Source organism: Vigna umbellata, chromosome 8, assembly GCF_029865625.1.
Source record: "Vigna umbellata cultivar VRB3 chromosome 8, Vumbellata_1.0, whole genome shotgun sequence".
Lineage (NCBI taxonomy): Eukaryota > Viridiplantae > Streptophyta > Magnoliopsida > Fabales > Fabaceae > Vigna > Vigna umbellata.
The window spans coordinates 30,076,235-30,095,806 of record NC_142172.1 but is presented as its reverse complement, the minus strand read 5'-3'; the positions used below and the strand labels follow the sequence as shown (position 1 = coordinate 30,095,806).

Genomic DNA, 19,572 nt, shown 5'->3' with positions numbered 1-19,572 from the left:
ACTAAAACACTGAAACATTACTAGATTTTTTTCTCCCTTACATGAAAAATGCAATCAGAATATGAAGAAATTCACCAAATTCATAAACTCAAATTTAATTGTATAACTGTATTTGATGGTAATTCTATTCTTCCAAAACCATTTTCTTCCTTTATCCTACAACTAACCATTACAAAGTCTGGCATCATGGTTTGGTCAACATAATACTAATATTTTGATTGAAGAATTTTGTTCCCACAAAGTACCCACAAAGTACCATAGAACTATTTGTAAATTTTCCGGGATCATGAAAATTGTTTCAATTCCTTGAAAATCTTGAGCTCACCTCTTTCCTATGTTACGAGTAATGTGCACTATTCCTATTTCTCATGTGGTCAAACCATGTTATATATGCAACTGCTTTACAATTCAATCCTCATCAAAGTGTTTAGTAATAGTGAAGTTAAGTATAGTATGAAGTCCCTCCTAAATAAAAATAGATGAAAAAATTAATTTGTAAAATAAATATTCAAACATATAATGTTAGTAGACTTTAATATATGAAAATATATATTACACTTATAATTATTTTAGAAATCATCAAACAACTTGTTTCGGATATGAGGTCGAGTTACTTCAAACACCTACACAATTTCTTTTGGAAAGTCGTCCGTTAACTAGCTCAAGTCTTCGTTTTCACTCCATTATTTGAAGGTGTACCTGCCAAAAGTTCACCAATGCTACCGTCACTAAACTGTCTGTACGGGAGTTCAATACAATGGTCATAAATGTGCAGTTAATGTCATCACCTACCTCTTGTCTTTGACCTATATTTATAGTTTTCGGCATGGTGTTAGATTAGTGAAACCTTAATCACAACACAATCTTAGCTTAATACTTCTAATTACCATTTACCTTAATCTTTGTAGGAAAACATCTTTATTGACTAAGGTCGGACGTTCTGCTCCTGGTCGTCCGGTATGTTTGATCACTACTTAGTCGTTTCATACTCTTCAAGGTCGTTCGATTGGCTTGATGTGGGTAATTGTATGGTCGTCCAGACCATACGATACACAATTGGTTCGAATTATTAAGTCTTATAGCCTTAAAAAGAGAAAAATATATATATTTGGTTATATCTACTATAAATAAAAGAAAATAATAAACTAGTTTACTATAAATAGAAGAAAAACAATATATTAGAAAAATTAACTTCTTATTCATGTTTATTTTGTTGATAATTGTTCTAGTTGTTAGTTTTTTAATCATATCATATTTTTATTTTTTTTTCGGTCACATGTCTTTAAAGATGTAATTTATTTATTATAAATATAAGAAAAAAATAATACTAGGCAAGTTTATCTATATTTATTTTATTGACAAGTATCTCAATGATCCTAACAAGCAATGGGAAACGATAGATATGTTGTCAACCGACCTATTTTATTCAAAAGGGAAAAGTTTGATTACTAAAAGCAAAAGATAATTGCATTTTTTGAATCTTGTCATATCGACATGAGGTAGAAAATAGTAATTATATATCTCTTGATAACAAAGGAGAGCCATCACAGAAAAGCTCGTGGCTGATGAGCAAAAACACATGTATCTCCTCAACTCTAAAGCTTGAAATTCACTAATATATGCTTTGTTTGAAGAAGAATACAGGAAAGTGTTATAAAATAAACCCAGAATAATTTTAGAAGAGAAAAAGAAGAAAGGAGAAGGAGAGAAGACTGACTTGGGATGTTTTTGGAATGGGAGAAAAGCTCTCTGTTTATAGAGTTAGGAAAGAATAAAATCAATAAAAGATAATAAAAGCTATTAAATATTTTACCGTTGGGGCACTTAATAAAATGAATTTAAACTTGACAATTAAAGTTTTGAATGTTGCAATCCAACATTTTTCTTTTGCAATAATCTAACATTATTACAACAGAAAGTACTTGAATTCAAGGAAGCAAAGGAAATGTGGGACACTTTAGTTGTCATATACAAAGAATCAAATGAAGTTAAAAGAAATAAGATAAGCTTGTTAACACATGAATATGAGTTATTCACCATGTTGGATAATGAGAATATCCAAGCCATGTTCAACCAGTTCCAAACAATCTTAAATAAGTTAAGATCTTTAGGTAAGGTCTATGATAGTTTGAATAACATTGAAAAGATTCTTCGCAATCTCTCCAGGCAATGGAAACCACAAGTTACGGCTCTAAGAACCTCAAAGAATCTTGATGGGATGAGCTTAGAGGTACTTGTTGGGATCCTCGGGAGTGGTAAGAATACTTGTAAAGTTGGAGAGGTAAAACTCGTATAATCTTATTAAAGATTAGTGGAATTCCTTAAGAGTTCTTGAAAGAGAACTAGACGTAGCTCAGGTTGAGTGATCCAGTATAAAATCTATGTTTTATTGCTTTCCTTCTTCAAACTTTTTCATAAAGCTCTTTTGAAGCACTATCGTATGAGCTTATCTTTTATATATCAATCTTTTGAAAAACTATCAAATTGTCATTTGCAAAATGTTTTAAAAACATTATTTATACACTGATTAAATTAATATAGTGAAAAACATTAGAAAGGTTTAACAATACACATTAGACGAGTCTATCTATACACTTATTAGATGAATATAACAAATAAATTAAATGAATCATTTCATACATTGATTATGTAAGTCTAAGAATACATATTAGAAAAGTATGTATATACACTAGTCAAATGAGTTTTGCAACACACATTACTCGAGTTTGTCCGTACACTGCTACTAATACATATTAGATGACTCTATCTATTCTCTTATTAGATGGGTCTTACGATGTGTACATTACACAATTTTGTCCATATACTAATTAGACAAGTTTAACAATACACATTAGATAAGTGTGTTTATATACTAATTGAATGAGTTTAACAACACATGATAAAGAGTTTATCCATATACGTATTAGACGAGTTTAGCATTACATATTATGTTGATACAATAATTTATATTTTTAGCTATATATTTTTGTATATTATACTTTTATAAAATTTACTCTATATTTTTGCACATATTTTATTATTTATATTTTTGCAAATCTATTATTTATATTTGTTATATACATATTAATTTTTTAAATTTATAAATCTTTTTTCATATTTATTTTATTAAATTTAATTATAAATTCCAAAATATTTATAATTTCTTTTCTTAACCTCTGTCTCTCTCTCAGTAAACACATAAAAAAACACAAATAAACACCAAGATGGGCGTATACACTACTTTAAATCTAAATTTTAAGAAACATTGAAACGATGAAATGTTTACCTTTTACAAGTAATCAACTTCATTGCATGTTACTCTCCTACACTACTCTCAAACTTTTTATCGACCAATAACAATGAAGCAGTAAATAACACCGTAAGCATTTGCAGAGGTTAGATCTCACTATTTATCGAATCTGTCATTGTGTATAACTCACGAAAATAAAAATAGAATTTTGATTTTTGAAAAGACATTTACGACATTAAGATATTGCATTGTTCGTTATGCGATGCCCCAGTTTAACGCAATCTCTGAAGTGAAGAGACGCGGAGTCTTAGGTACAAAATGCTATCCATCTTTTTGTGTTTTTCCCTTTTCTGTGTCTGTTTTCTCTCCTCAGATCCATACCCTTTTTCTGAATTGCCTCCGATTACAGAATGATAGCTTTTTCATCTCTCTGCTTCTGCCACCTCACTCTCTACTCTTTTCACGAGATGGGTCAGTGAAAGCTGACAGCTTGTCGGTGATGCCAATTCATATGCATGCCCATATCTGGAGTTTGTGCGTCAGTTCCCTAGATTTTGTTTTTCTCTTTTGGAATGTGTTAACTCATTCTCTTGTTATCATTAATGGGGCTCCTATTTGTTGTTTTTTATGTTCGATTTAAAGATCTGCATAGAATTTGGAAAAATGGTTTTATCCAATAGTAATGTATACTTTCTAAGGGATTGTGCTTCTGGTATTTTTGGTTCAGTTTTTCATTCATTACGATGCTAGTGAGTGCTGTTTCATTGGTTTCAATTTCTACTTTCTGTACAGTTATTGATTCGAGGCTCTAGTTTGCACCAGATAGGTGCTTTGTGGAACTGAGTTGGTACGGTTGAAACGGTGATTGTGGTGAGATAATTATGACATATTGTTACTCAATTGAAATTGAATAGTTGTTTTGGCTCGTATATTATCTATTTTTTATCTACAAGTTGAAGTTGAAACCATGGTGTATTGTTATGCAGTGACAAAAATGGGCAGAGGGAGAGCAGATGGGAAACCAAGAAAGCGGTTGGTCATAACTGTGATAGTTTTAGTGATTGTCGGTGCTTTCTTTTACCTGTATTCTAGGGATAGCGCTTCATCTTCTATTGAGTATGGTAGCAAATCTTTGACATTTGGAGGAGATGACAGTGCTATACCGAAGACCATTCCAGTGAGTTCTCTTGAATGTTAATGTCTTGTTTGAGGATTCAAGTTATTTTACTCGTGTTCAATTTTTTCAGGTCTGTGATGATCGTCTCTCAGAGCTAATTCCGTGTTTAGACAGAAATTTCATATACCAAACAAGGTTGAAGCTTGATCTGACTATGATGGAGCACTACGAGCGACACTGCCCCATGCCTGAGAGGCGCTATAATTGTTTGATTCCCCCTCCTCCAGGATACAAGGTGTCTCTCTTTTCTCCAGCATTGTTTCTCTTAGATATAACTAAGAGAGTTAAATAAATTGGGAAATTTTCTGTGCTTACAGCTTTCAGTTCTGTTCTTGACAATAGATTCCAATCAAGTGGCCCAAAAGCAGAGATCAGGTATGGAGGGCAAATATACCTCATACTCATCTTGCAACTGAGAAATCTGACCAGAGATGGATGGTTGTAAAAGGTGAAAAGATAGTTTTTCCTGGTGGAGGAACTCACTTCCATTACGGTGCTGACAAATATATTGCATCAATTGCCAATGTAAGCTAGTTACTGTCTGGGCCAAAACATAAAACTTTTACATGACTGGAAAAATTTATGACGTAGTATCTGTGGTTGATATTTACAGATGCTTAACTTTCCAAACAATATCATAAATGACGAAGGAAGACTTCGCAATGTTTTTGATGTTGGCTGTGGTGTTGCAAGCTTTGGAGGATACCTTCTTTCTTCTGATGTAATAGCAATGTCATTAGCACCAAATGATGTTCATGAAAACCAAATACAGTTTGCTTTAGAAAGAGGAATTCCCTCATATCTTGGTGTCTTGGGGACATTAAGACTCCCTTACCCCAGTAGATCTTTTGAACTTGCCCATTGTTCTCGCTGTAGAATTGACTGGCTTCAAAGAGATGGCATACTTCTTCTTGAGCTAGATAGGTTACTCAGGCCAGGAGGCTACTTTGCGTACTCATCTCCTGAAGCCTATGCTCAGGATGAAGAGGATCAAAGAATATGGAGGCAAATGAGTGCTCTTGTAGGGCAGATGTGTTGGAAAGTTGCTGCTAAGAAGAACCAAACTGTAATATGGGTGAAGCCTCGTACAAATGACTGCTACTTAAAAAGAGAGCCTGATACTCACCCTCCCCTCTGCAGTCCTGATGATGATCCTGATGCTGTTTGGGGAGTTAAAATGAAAGCTTGCATCTCACGTTACTCTGATCGTGAGTGATATCTTCTCCATTTCATTTAATGATTTAGTCTGTTCTCTAATTTCAAGACCATGAAATATACTGATAATAAGAATGTTCCTATAGAGTAGTTAAAAAAATAGACTATGAATAATAAGTGATGAAACAACGTAGTGCTTGAGGAGCGGCTGTCTTGTGATTATGAATATCCAGTAGTTGGCTAGGTAAATCAGATAGCTTTTGCTGTTCGAGATGGGTCCATGTTCTTTCTGATTACATTACATTCGACACAAGTTATACAACTCATTTTTTTCCGTATATTAATGTTGCATGGTTTTGTTCTTTTCCATCAACAAGTTGTGGTATTGTTTCTTTACTCTTTTATCATAAGTTGAAAAGTCAATAACCATATATTCTGCTGGTCTATGCAGAGATGCACAAAGCAAGAGGATCTGGTTTGGCTCCTTGGCCAGGTCGATTGACTACTCCACCTCCTCGTCTTGCTGACTTTAACTATTCTACTGAAATGTTTGAAAAGGACATGGTAATTTAAAATATATCCTGTTTACTCTTTTAATGACTTGAATAATGAATGCAAATAACCATCAGAAGTAGAAACAAAGGTAACAGTGAGAGAAGAAAATCGTGAGAAATACAAGACAGAAGTGGAAACCCCACATTTGCCAATTGAAAGTATAAACAAAGAGATAACTAGGATCTCATTTCTTGTAAAATTTGACATGAACAAATTAAAATGTGATAATCTAAATGTGACACCATATGAATAGTTCTCTTAATTGTGATTTCATCTTTGTCCCAGTCATGAAATTGGGTGCAAAATGGCACAAATAAAGTCATTATTCTTGAAATCAGAATTTAGAAGCGGGTTAGCTTCGTAGCCACGTGTCTGATTATGTTGTTTATGACAACTAATTCTGTGCAGGAACATTGGCACCAAGAAGTTGTTAATTACTGGAAAATGCTTGGCAATAAAATTAAGCCAGACACAATTCGGAATGTGATGGACATGAAGGCACATTTGGGCTCATTTGCTGCTGCTTTGAAGGACAAAGACGTTTGGACTATGAATGTGGTGCCAGAAAATGGACCAAACACTCTCAAGATCATATATGATAGAGGGCTGTTAGGAACGATTCACAACTGGTATGGCTCTTATCTTTATAAAGGAATTATCTTTCTCAAGGTTATAATAACAGCAATTCCTGTTTAATCTACTGCTTCATTCTCTTCAATACCTCTGAAACTTTGCCCTTTAATCTACAAGACTTTGCTGTTATTTATCTGAAATGCAAGATATCCCACCATTGGAAGCACTACTTTGATATAGTAAAGTTAAACCACATTCTAGTTGGAAGAAATATCACCTTCTCTTGACATTGTTTTGTCGTTGATGTGACAGGTGTGAAGCATTTTCGACCTACCCTCGAACTTATGATTTGCTCCATGCATGGGGTATATTTTCTGATATCATTGCGAAAGAATGCAGTCCAACAGATTTATTGATTGAAATGGATAGAATCCTGAGGCCTAAAGGTTTCGTCATTGTCCATGATAAGCGGTCAGTGGTGGTGTTTATAAAGAAGTTCTTGCCAGCATTGCACTGGATTTCAGTGGCCACATCTAATCTCGAGAAAGATTCAAACCAAGACAAAGATGATGCAATTTTGATAATTCAGAAGAAGATTTGGTTGACAAGTGAGAGCATCCGGGTTTCAGAATAGAAGCATATTCACTTTGAAGTTTAAAGTCTCATCAATACACAGTCATGGAAAATTGATCTTATAGCTCTTTTCATGTGCTCTGGGTTCTCTTTTATATGTTATTCATATCCTCTACAGCATAGGTAGAAGTGTCAGCGAAAGATCATCTAAATCATGTTGGATGATTTTATTTAATTTTGGACACAATTAGTCACCCTTTTGTTGTGATTAAGATAATTAGATGAATTTGAGGAAAGATTTTGTTTTTCTAAATCAATTGGAACATATTACAGGATAATGAGGTTGTATTTGTTTATTTATTTATTAATTTTGCTGCTGTTTTGGGAAACTACTGATCAGGTTATTCTAGTTCACACCTACATCGCGCAATCCCAACCAACCATAAAAGATTAGACAAATATAAACAAAAAGAATAGCTTCTAGTGAATTTTGATGGTAGCTTCAGTCACCTGAGAATAATAGGATCGCAGAAACTATTTTGAGCTGTCATTACACCTCATTTACTTCTAGGTAACATAGTACACCATTTTTTTCCTGTCTTCAAACATGGAAACTTGCTGTTAATTGAGGAGTCGCATTTAACATATGGAACATTATGATTTTTTTTTTTCTGTTTGATTTTATGTGATGTTTATGACAGAAGTCGTATACAAACGTTCATAAAAAAATTTCAAACTACTCAAATCTTAGCACATGTCTAAGGACGAACTCCCCTAATCCTGGTAAGAACAACTACCAAGAATGATAGTTGTTCCTTTTGAGAACAATTGGGACAAAAGAAATGAATTTATTCTCACCATGAGAAACATAATATGGATCAAAGAATCTATTTATAACTTCCATCATCAAGAAATAAACTCAAACAATTGAAATCTTGGTAAAAGGTTTTTTCACAACAACCAGTTTTCTATGTCAAAGTATGATATGTAGAAAGGGTTCCCATACCATTTTATCATGGTATAAAAACGTAGGATAAGGAAATAAAAGAAAGACTATGGGAAGAGAGAATGAATACAGTAAAAAATAAAATAACAACTAATTAGTTATAATTAATAACAAACTAGTTGAAACTAATTAACATTTAACCAAACAAACAATAACCAACCACAAACATCTACAACATACTCTAGTTTAAAAGAAAAAGTCGTTTCACATTAACTGTCATTTTACAAATAATACGAATCAATAATTCATCACACCTCCTCCATTTATCTTAACTATTAAATGAAAATATAAGAATAAGAAATCAGAATAGAAAGTATAATTAAGGAGAAACTTTATAAGACTAAATGTGAAAAATAAAATTAAGGAGATCAGAATAGAAAGTATAATTAAAATAGTTTTAGAAAAGCTCGACACATTCAAAACGAATAAGAAATCTTCAAATTTAAACATAGACACGGTATACATTTATTTTGAAAATAATATGATACGTGATTTATGTATATTGAAAATTGTACAATAACTCTTAAAAACATGATAAATATATGGTTGTTATTGTGTGAATCCAAATTAAAATTATATTTATTGAAATTATTAATATAAAAAATTATAAATTATTATCATTATAAAAAAGTACTATAGTTTTATAGATTAAATACTTCATTGATAAGTATTGATAAAGTATGGTAAAGTATTACGGATACGTGTCGAATATATAATTCAAATTGAAACGTAAAATATGTGATCTGAATTGAAGTATAATTACATCATAACTAATCCTAAAAAAGAAAACTAAAATTAAATTATGTTTTCACTATATATATTTTAAATATTGCAAATCGACAATTTTTAACAAATAAACATTACCAGCCATTACATGGAGAATTTTAGAGAATAATTCATTTTTTATAAATGAATTATTATTTTTTTTACAAAAAATGTGCTGCTTCAATACAAACAATGAAAGTTTAATGTGAGAGAATAATTCGATTGTTTAAAATTTGGTAATTTTAAATCTCACTTAAATAAGATTGGAAACATTTACAATCTTTTGTACTGTTTTTTCTCTCAAATTAATGTCTCTTCTTTTTATATAATTAAAGTCCAAACATCATCAACTCAACATAAATATCTTTAGATTAAAATCTATCATAATTTCTTTTATAATGTGTTTTTATAAAATTGATAAGTATCCTGCAAAGATTACAATCACTTCATTAACGTCTCCAATCTTTGATCTCCAAGGGGCTCATTCTCCTCCTGAGTACTCTTCTTCGATAAAATAAAACATAGTTGTGCTTATAAAAGACATTTCAACGTAGTCAATCCCTCTCACATTAGCAAAATAATAAATGTGTAATTAATCAAAACGTAAATAAAATACTTCAATAATTATGTTATTTATAATATTATTTACCGTGTTAGTGAGCCCTTACCTGGATGAACATGGACTTGGACCTAATGACTCATTTATCTTAATAGAACGAGATTATTTTGATCATATGTAATAAAAATTATACAATAATCACTGGATTGTAAGTATCAGTTTTGGTAGACCGACATATAATCAGTCAGACTGCTTAATAGTAGTATACTATGCGAACTAGACATGTTTAAGTGTAAATACTTAAAACATATTCAATTATAATCTAGATTGCATCATCTAAAGACAAAACCAATACTGATGTGACCGAAAGATACTCAACCATATATATTACATCATTGATAAATGTACATAAAAAGTGGACAAATTTATAATTTAATTCATTTCCCTTGTATTATGAATTTATAACATTTAATTTTTGTCTTACATATGAGATTTATTTTTTGCATTTTTTTTTGGTCAAACACATTCTAAACTCATCAATAAGAATACAGCTAAGTTATTTTTAAATCAATTTTAATCAAGATTTTTTTTATCAATATTTTATATTTGACATGTATACCCATTCATAAAGTTATTTCTTTTGTCCACATTTATTTTACTATTTTACTCTTTAAATATATATTTTTAAATTAAAATAATTATTTTACTAATCTTATCCTCTAAATGTCTTTTTTAAACTTTAACTGTTTTTTGAAACTTTATCTTGTTTTTTTTTAATTTAATCATTTTTTAATAAAAAAAAATTTCTATAAAATAAATAAAAACTATTTATATTAAAATTTTAAAAATTATTTATATTTAATTTTATAATTATAATAATAACAATAACAATAATTTTCTTATAAAAAAAATGTAAACAGGTACATGTGTTTTCAGTGGTTGTATGTTATATTTTGGTAGACCCATAAATTCTTCCCCTGAAATTTGAAATAATTATCTTTTATTGATGTCTATAAAATTAAAGTAGCAATTTTTGCATCTGAAAATAATTAAAATAATTTATCTAAATCATTTATTCAATCAAAAAGATTTGAAAATTTTAGAAATTCTAAACAAAACTACTTTAAATTCAATAGATTTGAACTTCTTAAAAATTATAAAATTTCTAAACGTTAAATAGCATTTTGCAATCTATAGTATGTAAAATGTGATTCTGCTATATGCGGAAGAAGATGTGTTGAGATACATGACGAGGATTATGAACAGTTAAGTCTTCAAATACCACCAGCTTAATTTAACATCAAGTGTAGGTAGCATATGTTAAAGTAACTTTTTTTAAACGTCGTTCACCAGGTCAACCCACATATCAAGTCACTTTTTTCTTGTGATATAATTTTGTTCTTTTCTCTTAAAGATACAATTCAGCTCTCTGAATTTTGTCATTAGATAATTCAGCAATGGTCCTACAAAATTGGATTAGTGCCATTCCTTTAAAGGAAAAAACTCATTCTCGTCGTCTCTTTATAAATAGAAATTATTTGTGGTTTAATTCATGCTGATTTCAACTTGGCTGATGTCAAAGCGACATGAGAAAGAATTCTGTGTCCCACAAACATCAGGAAAGCTCCCAAAAGACCAAATGCCTTGAGTGTAGTGAACAGGTCCAGCTGCACATCAACAAAAACTAGATTAACATTTCAGAGGAAAAAGTTGGAACAAACAGATAATATTGCCGTGCCAGGAGAAATGTAATGCAAATTAACCGACTCCCGATGAAAACCATACGAACGAACATCACCAGCTCTACCAGTTAATAAGCATGTTTTCAGGGGAGATAAAACTTTCTGATTAGTAATAAATTCCTTCTACATATACCACCACATAATAGAAGAATCGGACTTCATACTTAATCGGATCATTTAATAATGTTACTTCAGTGTAGAGTGAACGTACCTTCAACCAGAAAAATACATAAAGTAACAAAACCCCAGCAATGCCAACATGGAAAAGGATCCCAAATGTAGCAGGCACTGTTAAACTAGGGAAATTCTTTAGGTTCGCTCCCAATCGCAATAACTGCCAACGATATAAACAGAAATAAAAACCACTGACTACCACAAAGGAAGATAGACGAAATCAAAGGAAATCCAAGCAGCTAGCAACACTGTTATGCAAAATTGAATGCAAGAGTCGAAATAATCATTTACACTTTGTCTCCCAACTTCTATACATACGCAGAAAAATAATCTACCCATCAAATATTGTTGGCATGTGTAGTAGAGCAAGCCTTTAGACTGACGATAACTTGAACGTCAGCAACCGTAAGCATTAGACCAGGCCCCCATAGAGGCCTAACTTCATACACATAATTATGGAAGTCGTGAAAGTTTTAATCAACATTTTCATATATTACATGATAACATTTTACAACTAAGTGAACACTCTAAATTTGAAATACACTCTCGAATGTTCCAAGCATATGAATACCCATTTCCCTTTGTAAACCATCTCTAGCGAGTCAGGAACACATCTCAATCGGCAAAGCTAACATGAGATAGACCACCTAATGACAATCCATTGTCCACAACTAAGATTATAAGAGAATTATTGCCATCATTCAGTTTATGTAATTTTTTTTCCCAAAAACACAACTTCTCTGCATTCCAGCTTTTGTTACCATCATAAAAGCATATTTATCGTAAAGAAATAACAAGTCTAGATAACCACACAACATTTTCTGTTTCCATTCTATAATTTTTCCCATTCTTATCTCTAATGCCTTTTGTCTTAAATAGAAACAAAACAATTTATGCCACTTTGTAGTGGTAGTTATAATGAGACTTACCCCAACCAAAAAGCCAATGGATGGCAAAAGGATTAAACCCAAGAATATAAGAGAGAGATTCAGGGGTGGTTTCTTTTCAGGAGCCCTAAATATATGTGTAATCTCTTCTTTCGGCCCATATCTTGAGTAAGGGTCAACAGGTGGGGGTGGAGGACGGGCTGCTTTCTCAGGTGCTTTTGGAAGATCTAAATCGAGATGGCCCAGTAGCCGTAAGAAAGAATTCTCCTGAAATATAGCATTTTTATCTCAGATTCATAGTAGACTGGTAGAAGGGGAAATTCAAAATATGGGGACTAGCGCAAGATACCATGACGGCATCACCAACAGTCAACTCAATGTCATATCTGCCTGAGAGATAAAAAAGTTTCTCCACCAAGCCAAGAAAATCCTACAAGCCAAAATATCAATGTAAGAAGAGAGAGAACACCGTTGCAGGAAAATGAGAATCAAATTAACATCACAGCATTCGGCATTTCCTATATAAAAGAACAAAACAAAAAATGATAAGCAATTGTATCCCTGCCATGCTTAAAAGCAGTTGAGGCTGGTCCATAGTTCCAAATTAAAATATAAAAATGTCAATATTGCCTAAGAAGTAATTAAAATGCAATATATTATAACCAGCATGAAACTTTTCCGTTTGACAATAGTTGTCTCTTGATTATAATATTGATGATATACACACCATAAGAAATTAAGTGAATGCAATGGTATAACTGCTATTTATCACACAATGCAAAATATGAGGGGAGAAAACAGCAGGGAGATATTTACCAATGGATCACAAGCCAACAACACGAGAATATAACCCTATCTTCAAGCACAATCTTTAAAGCAATAGATTTGGGGGTCTTTCTCACTTATATGTTGCTCAACTTATTCATTTCTACACAATACAGGTCTCCAACTCATATTTGAACTCAAACGATTTACTAGAAAGCGGGCATTGGATCTAACTCCACTTTATAGAACCAACTGTAAGATAAAGTTTATACGTATTTATATACTTTATTTTAGTAACAAACTTAACAAGTACTCGAGGAGAGACCTCAAAACCCAGACAATGAAATAATTTGTAACAAGAGATACTTAACAAGAATTATCTCAAACTTCTTGCCAATGTTTCCAACCATGAAGATGTGCTCAACCTTTGTCTCGTGTCTCATCTTGAAAAATGCCTGAAAAACAACAAAAACCTCAATAAATATAGCATTGAAAATACATTCATTTGGAAGATACAAGAGGCAACTGCAAACCTGTTGAGGCTTAAAAACATGACCATGAGGTGTTGTCAATTGGAAAGAAAACTTCAACTTCTGCAAGTGGTTAGCTGAGAGTGAAACTACATCATTTCCAGCCAAATCTAGCCTAGAGAGGTCCAACACAAATGAAAGTTAAAAAATAAATCAAATCCATACAAGAGTTACAAGTAAAACTGCAGCATAGATATGGATTCATACACAACAGTTCAGACTTCAAACACATGACAGAATGACAATTGTCAAACATACTAATCAGAAATCTAAAGGATCCTGAATATATTCAAACAGAAGCCAAAATAGAAACATACTTTTTCTGAGTTTGGGCACGCCCAGGATCACTATCCGCAACAGTGATTTCTGCATTGTTGATTTTAATGAACCCAGTGACATATATCGGTACATGAATTTGTCCTCCAGTTGCAAAAACTTTTTCACTGCCAGAATCATGAAGCACAATCTACAAAATCGGGTAAAATATTATAATGATAGGTGGTTACAGATATAAATACCTTGATGTAACTTAACTAAAATGAAAAATAAATAACTAAATTAGATAGAAAGGAATACCTCAAAAACAAACATATATGTTCCCACGTCCACGTTCTTAGGGAAAGCATCTAAGACATGAAATCCACTTTCTTGGTCATACTGGAGCTCCTGTGTCACGCAAAGTAGAAGTTACCAGAGATAAGAAAAGGACCCCAGTAAACTAAATGATTGCGCCAGGGAGAAAAATATTTTCAAGCCTCACCCCTCAGAAGCGACTGACTGATCACTCACCTTGCTGTCAATAATAGCTGAATCTTTTGCACCAGTGCTAAAAGCATGGGCAAGCTTAACTGTTAAAGGTGGTGCAGCTGAACCAAGCACTGTATTCACCTTAACCTGATTAATTATGCAATAGAAATTTGTCAGATATAGTCAACAACACTAATGAAAACTGAAAAGTGAAATAGAAATGCTTAAGTATTGCACAATCACTAATTTAATTCTGTAAAGAGACCTCATCAGAAAGTAAAATTGTTTGGATGAGGGAAGCAACTTAAAGCTTGTTAATAATTTTAAAAAAGAAACTACTGAAAATTAATGGCTAATAACAATTATCATATAGAGACAAAGGAAGCCCAATAAGAACTATGAACTGCTTTGGTAATTTTTTCAGAGGTTAGAATCATTGAAAGCACAGAGAACAATAGGCTTGCACAACAGCTGACACTCAGAAATGGACTACAATCAATAAGCTATTAGGTCACCCTGTATTTTCTACTTTCCTATTTTCAGACAAAAAAGTTAAAAGTCATGATAAGGCATCGGGATTACCCCATCAACTATTCATTATATCCAATCACTAGGAAAAAACTAACTAAAAATTATAATATTAAGAAAAGCAATCTAGACGGTATTTTGTTACACACCTTAAGCTGGCCTTCCTTGGTCAATGCATAAACTGTTTCAGGGAGTGACAATATCAATGGAATGGAAATCCTACACCACCATAAGAAATCTAAGTTACATAGTATAACTGAACATGAGGAGGTCAAGATATCACCAAAGAAAAAATAAAAAGGAAATATATCCATAAAGATGCCATTTAAAATAAGATTGTTCAAATAAAAACACTTGCCTGTTGTTCTCTAGAACAGCTAACGACTCAACTTGATTGAAGAAGTCCTTGGCATTTCCTGGGATTCCAATGCCCAAGAAAAATTTTGCCAGACCCAATATTATATCCCCTGGAAGCTGGAAAACGCAAAGCCATTAACATAAGCAATAAATTCCAGAAACAGATTGAAAAAAATTACAAGCAATTTCCTTACACTCTACATACATTTATTTCTCCAGAAGTTACAGCAGCAAATGAAGTAAACCCTCTAACAACTGAAGAAGTTGCAGAAAGAGAACCCCGTTGCTCTTCTCCACCAACAAATTTATCATCAAAATAAAAGGTTCCATCATCTGAAAAATGACAATAGGTTCATCTAAGTCTAAAATGATGAAGTATAAGGAATAAGGAGTGGTGGGTTGATGCAAGTGCAATACCCATAAAAGAAGACTGGATAAAAAAGATAAGCTTCGAGCAAATTATATCATTTGATGGAAAATACCACTCTGCATAACAGAAATGCACTGAAGGAAACATGCAACAACAACGCAACCCTACATATATATGTAGAATTTGATTGTCACAAGAAACAGGTCATCAAGGTTCAAGCATCTTGAAGAGATGCGTCTACTCTCTTCAGGTTACTTATTTTACAAATGTAGGATACTGAATTTATTGAAGATACCACGACCTCATTACAAGCCAGTGACAGAAATGGATAACTCAACAAAAACCCTCAATTCTAGAAGTCTCTTCTAGGAAAGCCTACATCCATAGTGCTTGCAAGATTATGATACATCAGCTCTTAAGCAGGTAATTGCAACTTGATTAATAGCTAAGCCCCAAAAAGACCAAAAAATAAACAAAATGTGAAAAACAATGAAAGCCCTAACATAAGGATAAATTTAGAAACTACCACGTACATAAGAACAAATTCTATAAATTGAGACCAAGGCTGTCATGAATTGCTAACTCATGCCAGGGAATTCTATATTTAAAAATAAACATCAACAGAAATCAATTTAAATGAAGCAAAAGCAAAGTTACACATACCATATTTCTCAATGACATCAAAAAGCTTTATTATGTCATTTTTCACTATATTGACCTGCCAATACGGAGCTAATATAAGAAATTGATAGAAGGGTCAAAACAAATTATGTTTGCAAAAGGCAGCAAAAACTAGAAAGGAACAAATAAAGGCCAAAACAGATGACCACCTAAATGCAGGCACAACACTAGCAAGTTTAACTTCAGTTTCGTGCTATGGCCCTTGACATTTTAACTACCTATAATGCAAATAACGTTGTATGCATGAATTTCGAGACAATGTATGAAACCTATTACAAGCATAACGATATAATGATCCATAACTTTACCTTAGATTGATCAATTTCAGAAGATGCTAGTGAGATCACTCCGGCAAGAGCTTCAATTGCCAATCCTGTGAAATATATTACGAGATAAACTGTTAATATGGATAAACTATATGATAAACTACATCAATATTCCCAAGGATCTAGCTTCAGCAAAGAAAATATTGGACATAACATAATGGCATATAAGGGATTAATCAAGTATCGGTACTGTTGCGTTTAGGGGAAGCTTAAAGACACAGTTGTTAAATGGAGAAGTAAGTATTTTAATTAGAATCTACAGAATGGTCTTCCACTGTGCAAAACCGCTACTAGTTCCAAGGCTGAGAGTAAATGAGTGCAACTCCCTAAATACTATTTCCTGTAATACTAAATGTAGTTTAACATGTGATACATGAATTCATTCAAATATGATACATGAACTGCACACAATTCTAACAAAGACATTTCACTGCAAATTATTACCAGCACTATAGGTACTAGACTCTGGATTATCAGAACTATAGCGCCATCTTCCATCACTTTGACTTAGAGCCTGCCCACAATGAAAGACAAAACAAATGTGCAAATCACATTTGAATTGTTGCAACAGTATTAATTGATGTAGCATACAGGTGAAACTAATATGTAGGGTGATGATCTCATATGGAAGCCCCTATCATCTCATATCATCCATATCAGATGAGGCCAAATTAGTATTTACCATAAAACAAATCTAGTGCTCATCTTATCTTATTTAACAGAAAAAACACAGTAACACAAACCTTGATTGATTGAAAAACCCTGTCAACATCGGCAAGATACGCATCAACATTAGAGTCCTGATCCTGTGTACAAAGAAGGGGCATACAAAAGCAGATAAGGATCATCACGCAATATACTATAACGTTTGCAATCCACAAATCACAGTTTAATTTTTTTAAAACAAAATATCACATCCACTTCTTAAAACATAACATGAGATAAAAAGATTAGGCGTATTCAAACTCCATAAGAAAGGATGAATAAGAAATAAACTTCATTAACGGATCAATACTCCCTAAGGACCCAAAGAAAAAAAAGAAAAAAAAAACTGTAAAATAGACCTCAGAGATCACAATGTAAAGTAGCAGGCAGAAAATTACCTTTATAAGAACCAAGCCTCCAATTGAGTAGTATATGTCAAGCAAAGTACTCGGGTCATGAGCAGTAGCTTTAAGTCTTGAAGCAATATCCTATTCAAAATATTAAAAATAAAAACAAAACTGGAGTCAATTTCCAGCACACCAACAAAAAGTTCACAAGCGGTGACATTAAAACAGCAAACAAATCATGATGATGACAACGAATGCCCAAGCAAGCAGAAATAGAAAAAGCACCTTTAAAGCGTTGCTATTAACATCGCATTTTAAAATGTTGTTAACTTTCAAGGCATAGAACAAATCCTTGAGAGAGGAAGCCGAGTCTAGATTTTCCAACACTTTCTGACACGCGTCCCCGCTCAAGTGAGTCTTCTTCTCTTCTAATCCAAGAATCTCAAACACTCTAAGCGCCTCGTACGCGTCTTCTAAGCTGGTAATAGATCAAAGAAGGACAAAAATGGTTGGGTTCAATAGCGTAGAACGTTTAAAAATCTCAAAAAAGCAACACAAATCTAATGATCCATTCGCGTCCACCGATCACAACGAAACGCAACGGTTTCAATTTATTTTAGAAAATTAAACGGATTTGACGAAATCGGCGAAGAACAACGCAATGCGAGCGAGTTTAATTAGGGCTTATGGTTTGACCTGGCGGGAGAGGTAGCGAAGAGATTGATGGCAGCGGATCGGTGAGAGTGAGAGATGGAAGTGGAGAAAGGGAGAGAAAGAAGCAAAAGAAATGCTGATGCCACTAGTGTCACTTGTGTGGCCATGCCTGGAACAGCAATGGATCGGAACAAGAGAGAGTGGCCACAGTGCAACGGGGAGGGGAAGACTTTCCCTCTAATGGTTATGGAACGGCTTATATAACATTGTGAATGGCTCACTGGACATTGTCTAATTTGTTTTCGCAGATTAAATTTACAGTTATTAGGTTTAAAACTTTCATTTCCTCATCAATTTCATCACAACATACTCAAATAATAAAGTGGTAATTTTTCGTATTATGTTTTAGTACATTTTATTTACTACTCCCGTTGTCCAAAAACTTAATTATATTTTCAGTTTTGATAAAATATATTTTTTCTGTCACTATTTTTCTTAAATAAATTATATTGATATTAATATTTTTATATTTACACAAAAGTAATGTGTATTAGATTGTTCTAATAAATGGCATATTTATTGTTATTTAAAGTATGTTAAAAATTGTAAAATATTAGATATAGGAACGTAACTTAACCGTGCATGCTACATTTCTCCTCTCTAAGACAAACTGTACTTACAATACTAAATATATTCTCCAGAGTTATTGACAAAGTCCTATTATTCACAACTTTTACACTCAAGTTAGTGTTCTAACTTAGGGTTGAATTAATGTTAAAAATGAAATTAAAATATGATTAAAATAATATTTGTAAAAGTATTTTATTAATCATGAGTTTTTATCTAAATGAAGCTCGTAGTTATTTTTTATAGATTTAATAGCCAGTTTATTTGTGACAACATGTAATCATTTTGGCTAAATTACCTAGTGTAACTATACACTTATCCTTTTGCATCTATGGACAAAATTTAATAATTTCAAAACTTTATTCTAGATCAATATTCACATTAACATTAAGTCACTTTATTTGTAGCAACATGTAATCATTTTGGCTAAATTACCTAGTATCACCCCACACTTATCCTTTTGCATTTATGGACAAAACTTAATAATTTCAAAACTTTATTCTAGATCAATATTCACAT

At 32.4% G+C, this 19,572-nt stretch overlaps 2 protein-coding genes across 8 annotated transcripts; one reads left to right on the top strand and one right to left on the bottom strand.

The window, feature by feature from the left end:
- The first annotated feature begins 3,343 nt into the window (after positions 1–3,343).
- LOC124838344 (putative methyltransferase PMT3) lies at positions 3,344–7,672 on the top strand. Of its 7 annotated transcripts, none has more exons than XM_088097030.1 (10): positions 3,408–3,561; positions 3,660–3,784; positions 4,043–4,120; positions 4,237–4,427; positions 4,498–4,662; positions 4,770–4,952; positions 5,041–5,635; positions 6,034–6,146; positions 6,546–6,766; positions 7,023–7,672. In XM_088097030.1, the coding sequence occupies exons 4-10, from the start codon at positions 4,245–4,247 to the stop codon at positions 7,342–7,344; spliced, it is 1,782 nt and encodes a 593-aa protein (XP_087953156.1). In that variant the 5' UTR covers positions 3,408–3,561; positions 3,660–3,784; positions 4,043–4,120; positions 4,237–4,244; the 3' UTR covers positions 7,345–7,672. The 7 variants fall into 7 exon arrangements, with proteins under 7 accessions (XP_047169890.2, XP_087953156.1, XP_047169886.2 ...); XM_047313930.2 differs by having other exon boundaries at positions 3,660–3,788; XM_047313934.2 differs by lacking the exons at positions 3,408–3,561; positions 3,660–3,784 and adding an exon at positions 3,344–3,395.
- Positions 7,673–10,879: 3,207 nt separating this feature from the next.
- LOC148194443 (dolichyl-diphosphooligosaccharide--protein glycosyltransferase subunit 2-like) lies at positions 10,880–18,691 on the bottom strand. Its single transcript, XM_088097738.1, has 19 exons — positions 18,469–18,691; positions 18,058–18,250; positions 17,824–17,913; positions 17,464–17,526; positions 17,165–17,234; positions 16,703–16,767; positions 16,377–16,431; positions 15,549–15,676; positions 15,345–15,460; positions 15,136–15,205; positions 14,501–14,605; positions 14,288–14,377; positions 14,029–14,177; positions 13,715–13,826; positions 13,553–13,636; positions 12,766–12,846; positions 12,459–12,683; positions 11,567–11,689; positions 10,880–11,280 (listed from the first exon to the last, which is right to left on the bottom strand). Exons 1-19 carry the CDS (start codon positions 18,591–18,593, stop codon positions 11,164–11,166), a joined length of 2,061 nt encoding a protein of 686 aa, XP_087953864.1. The 5' UTR covers positions 18,594–18,691; the 3' UTR covers positions 10,880–11,163.
- Positions 18,692–19,572: the final 881 nt, after the last annotated feature.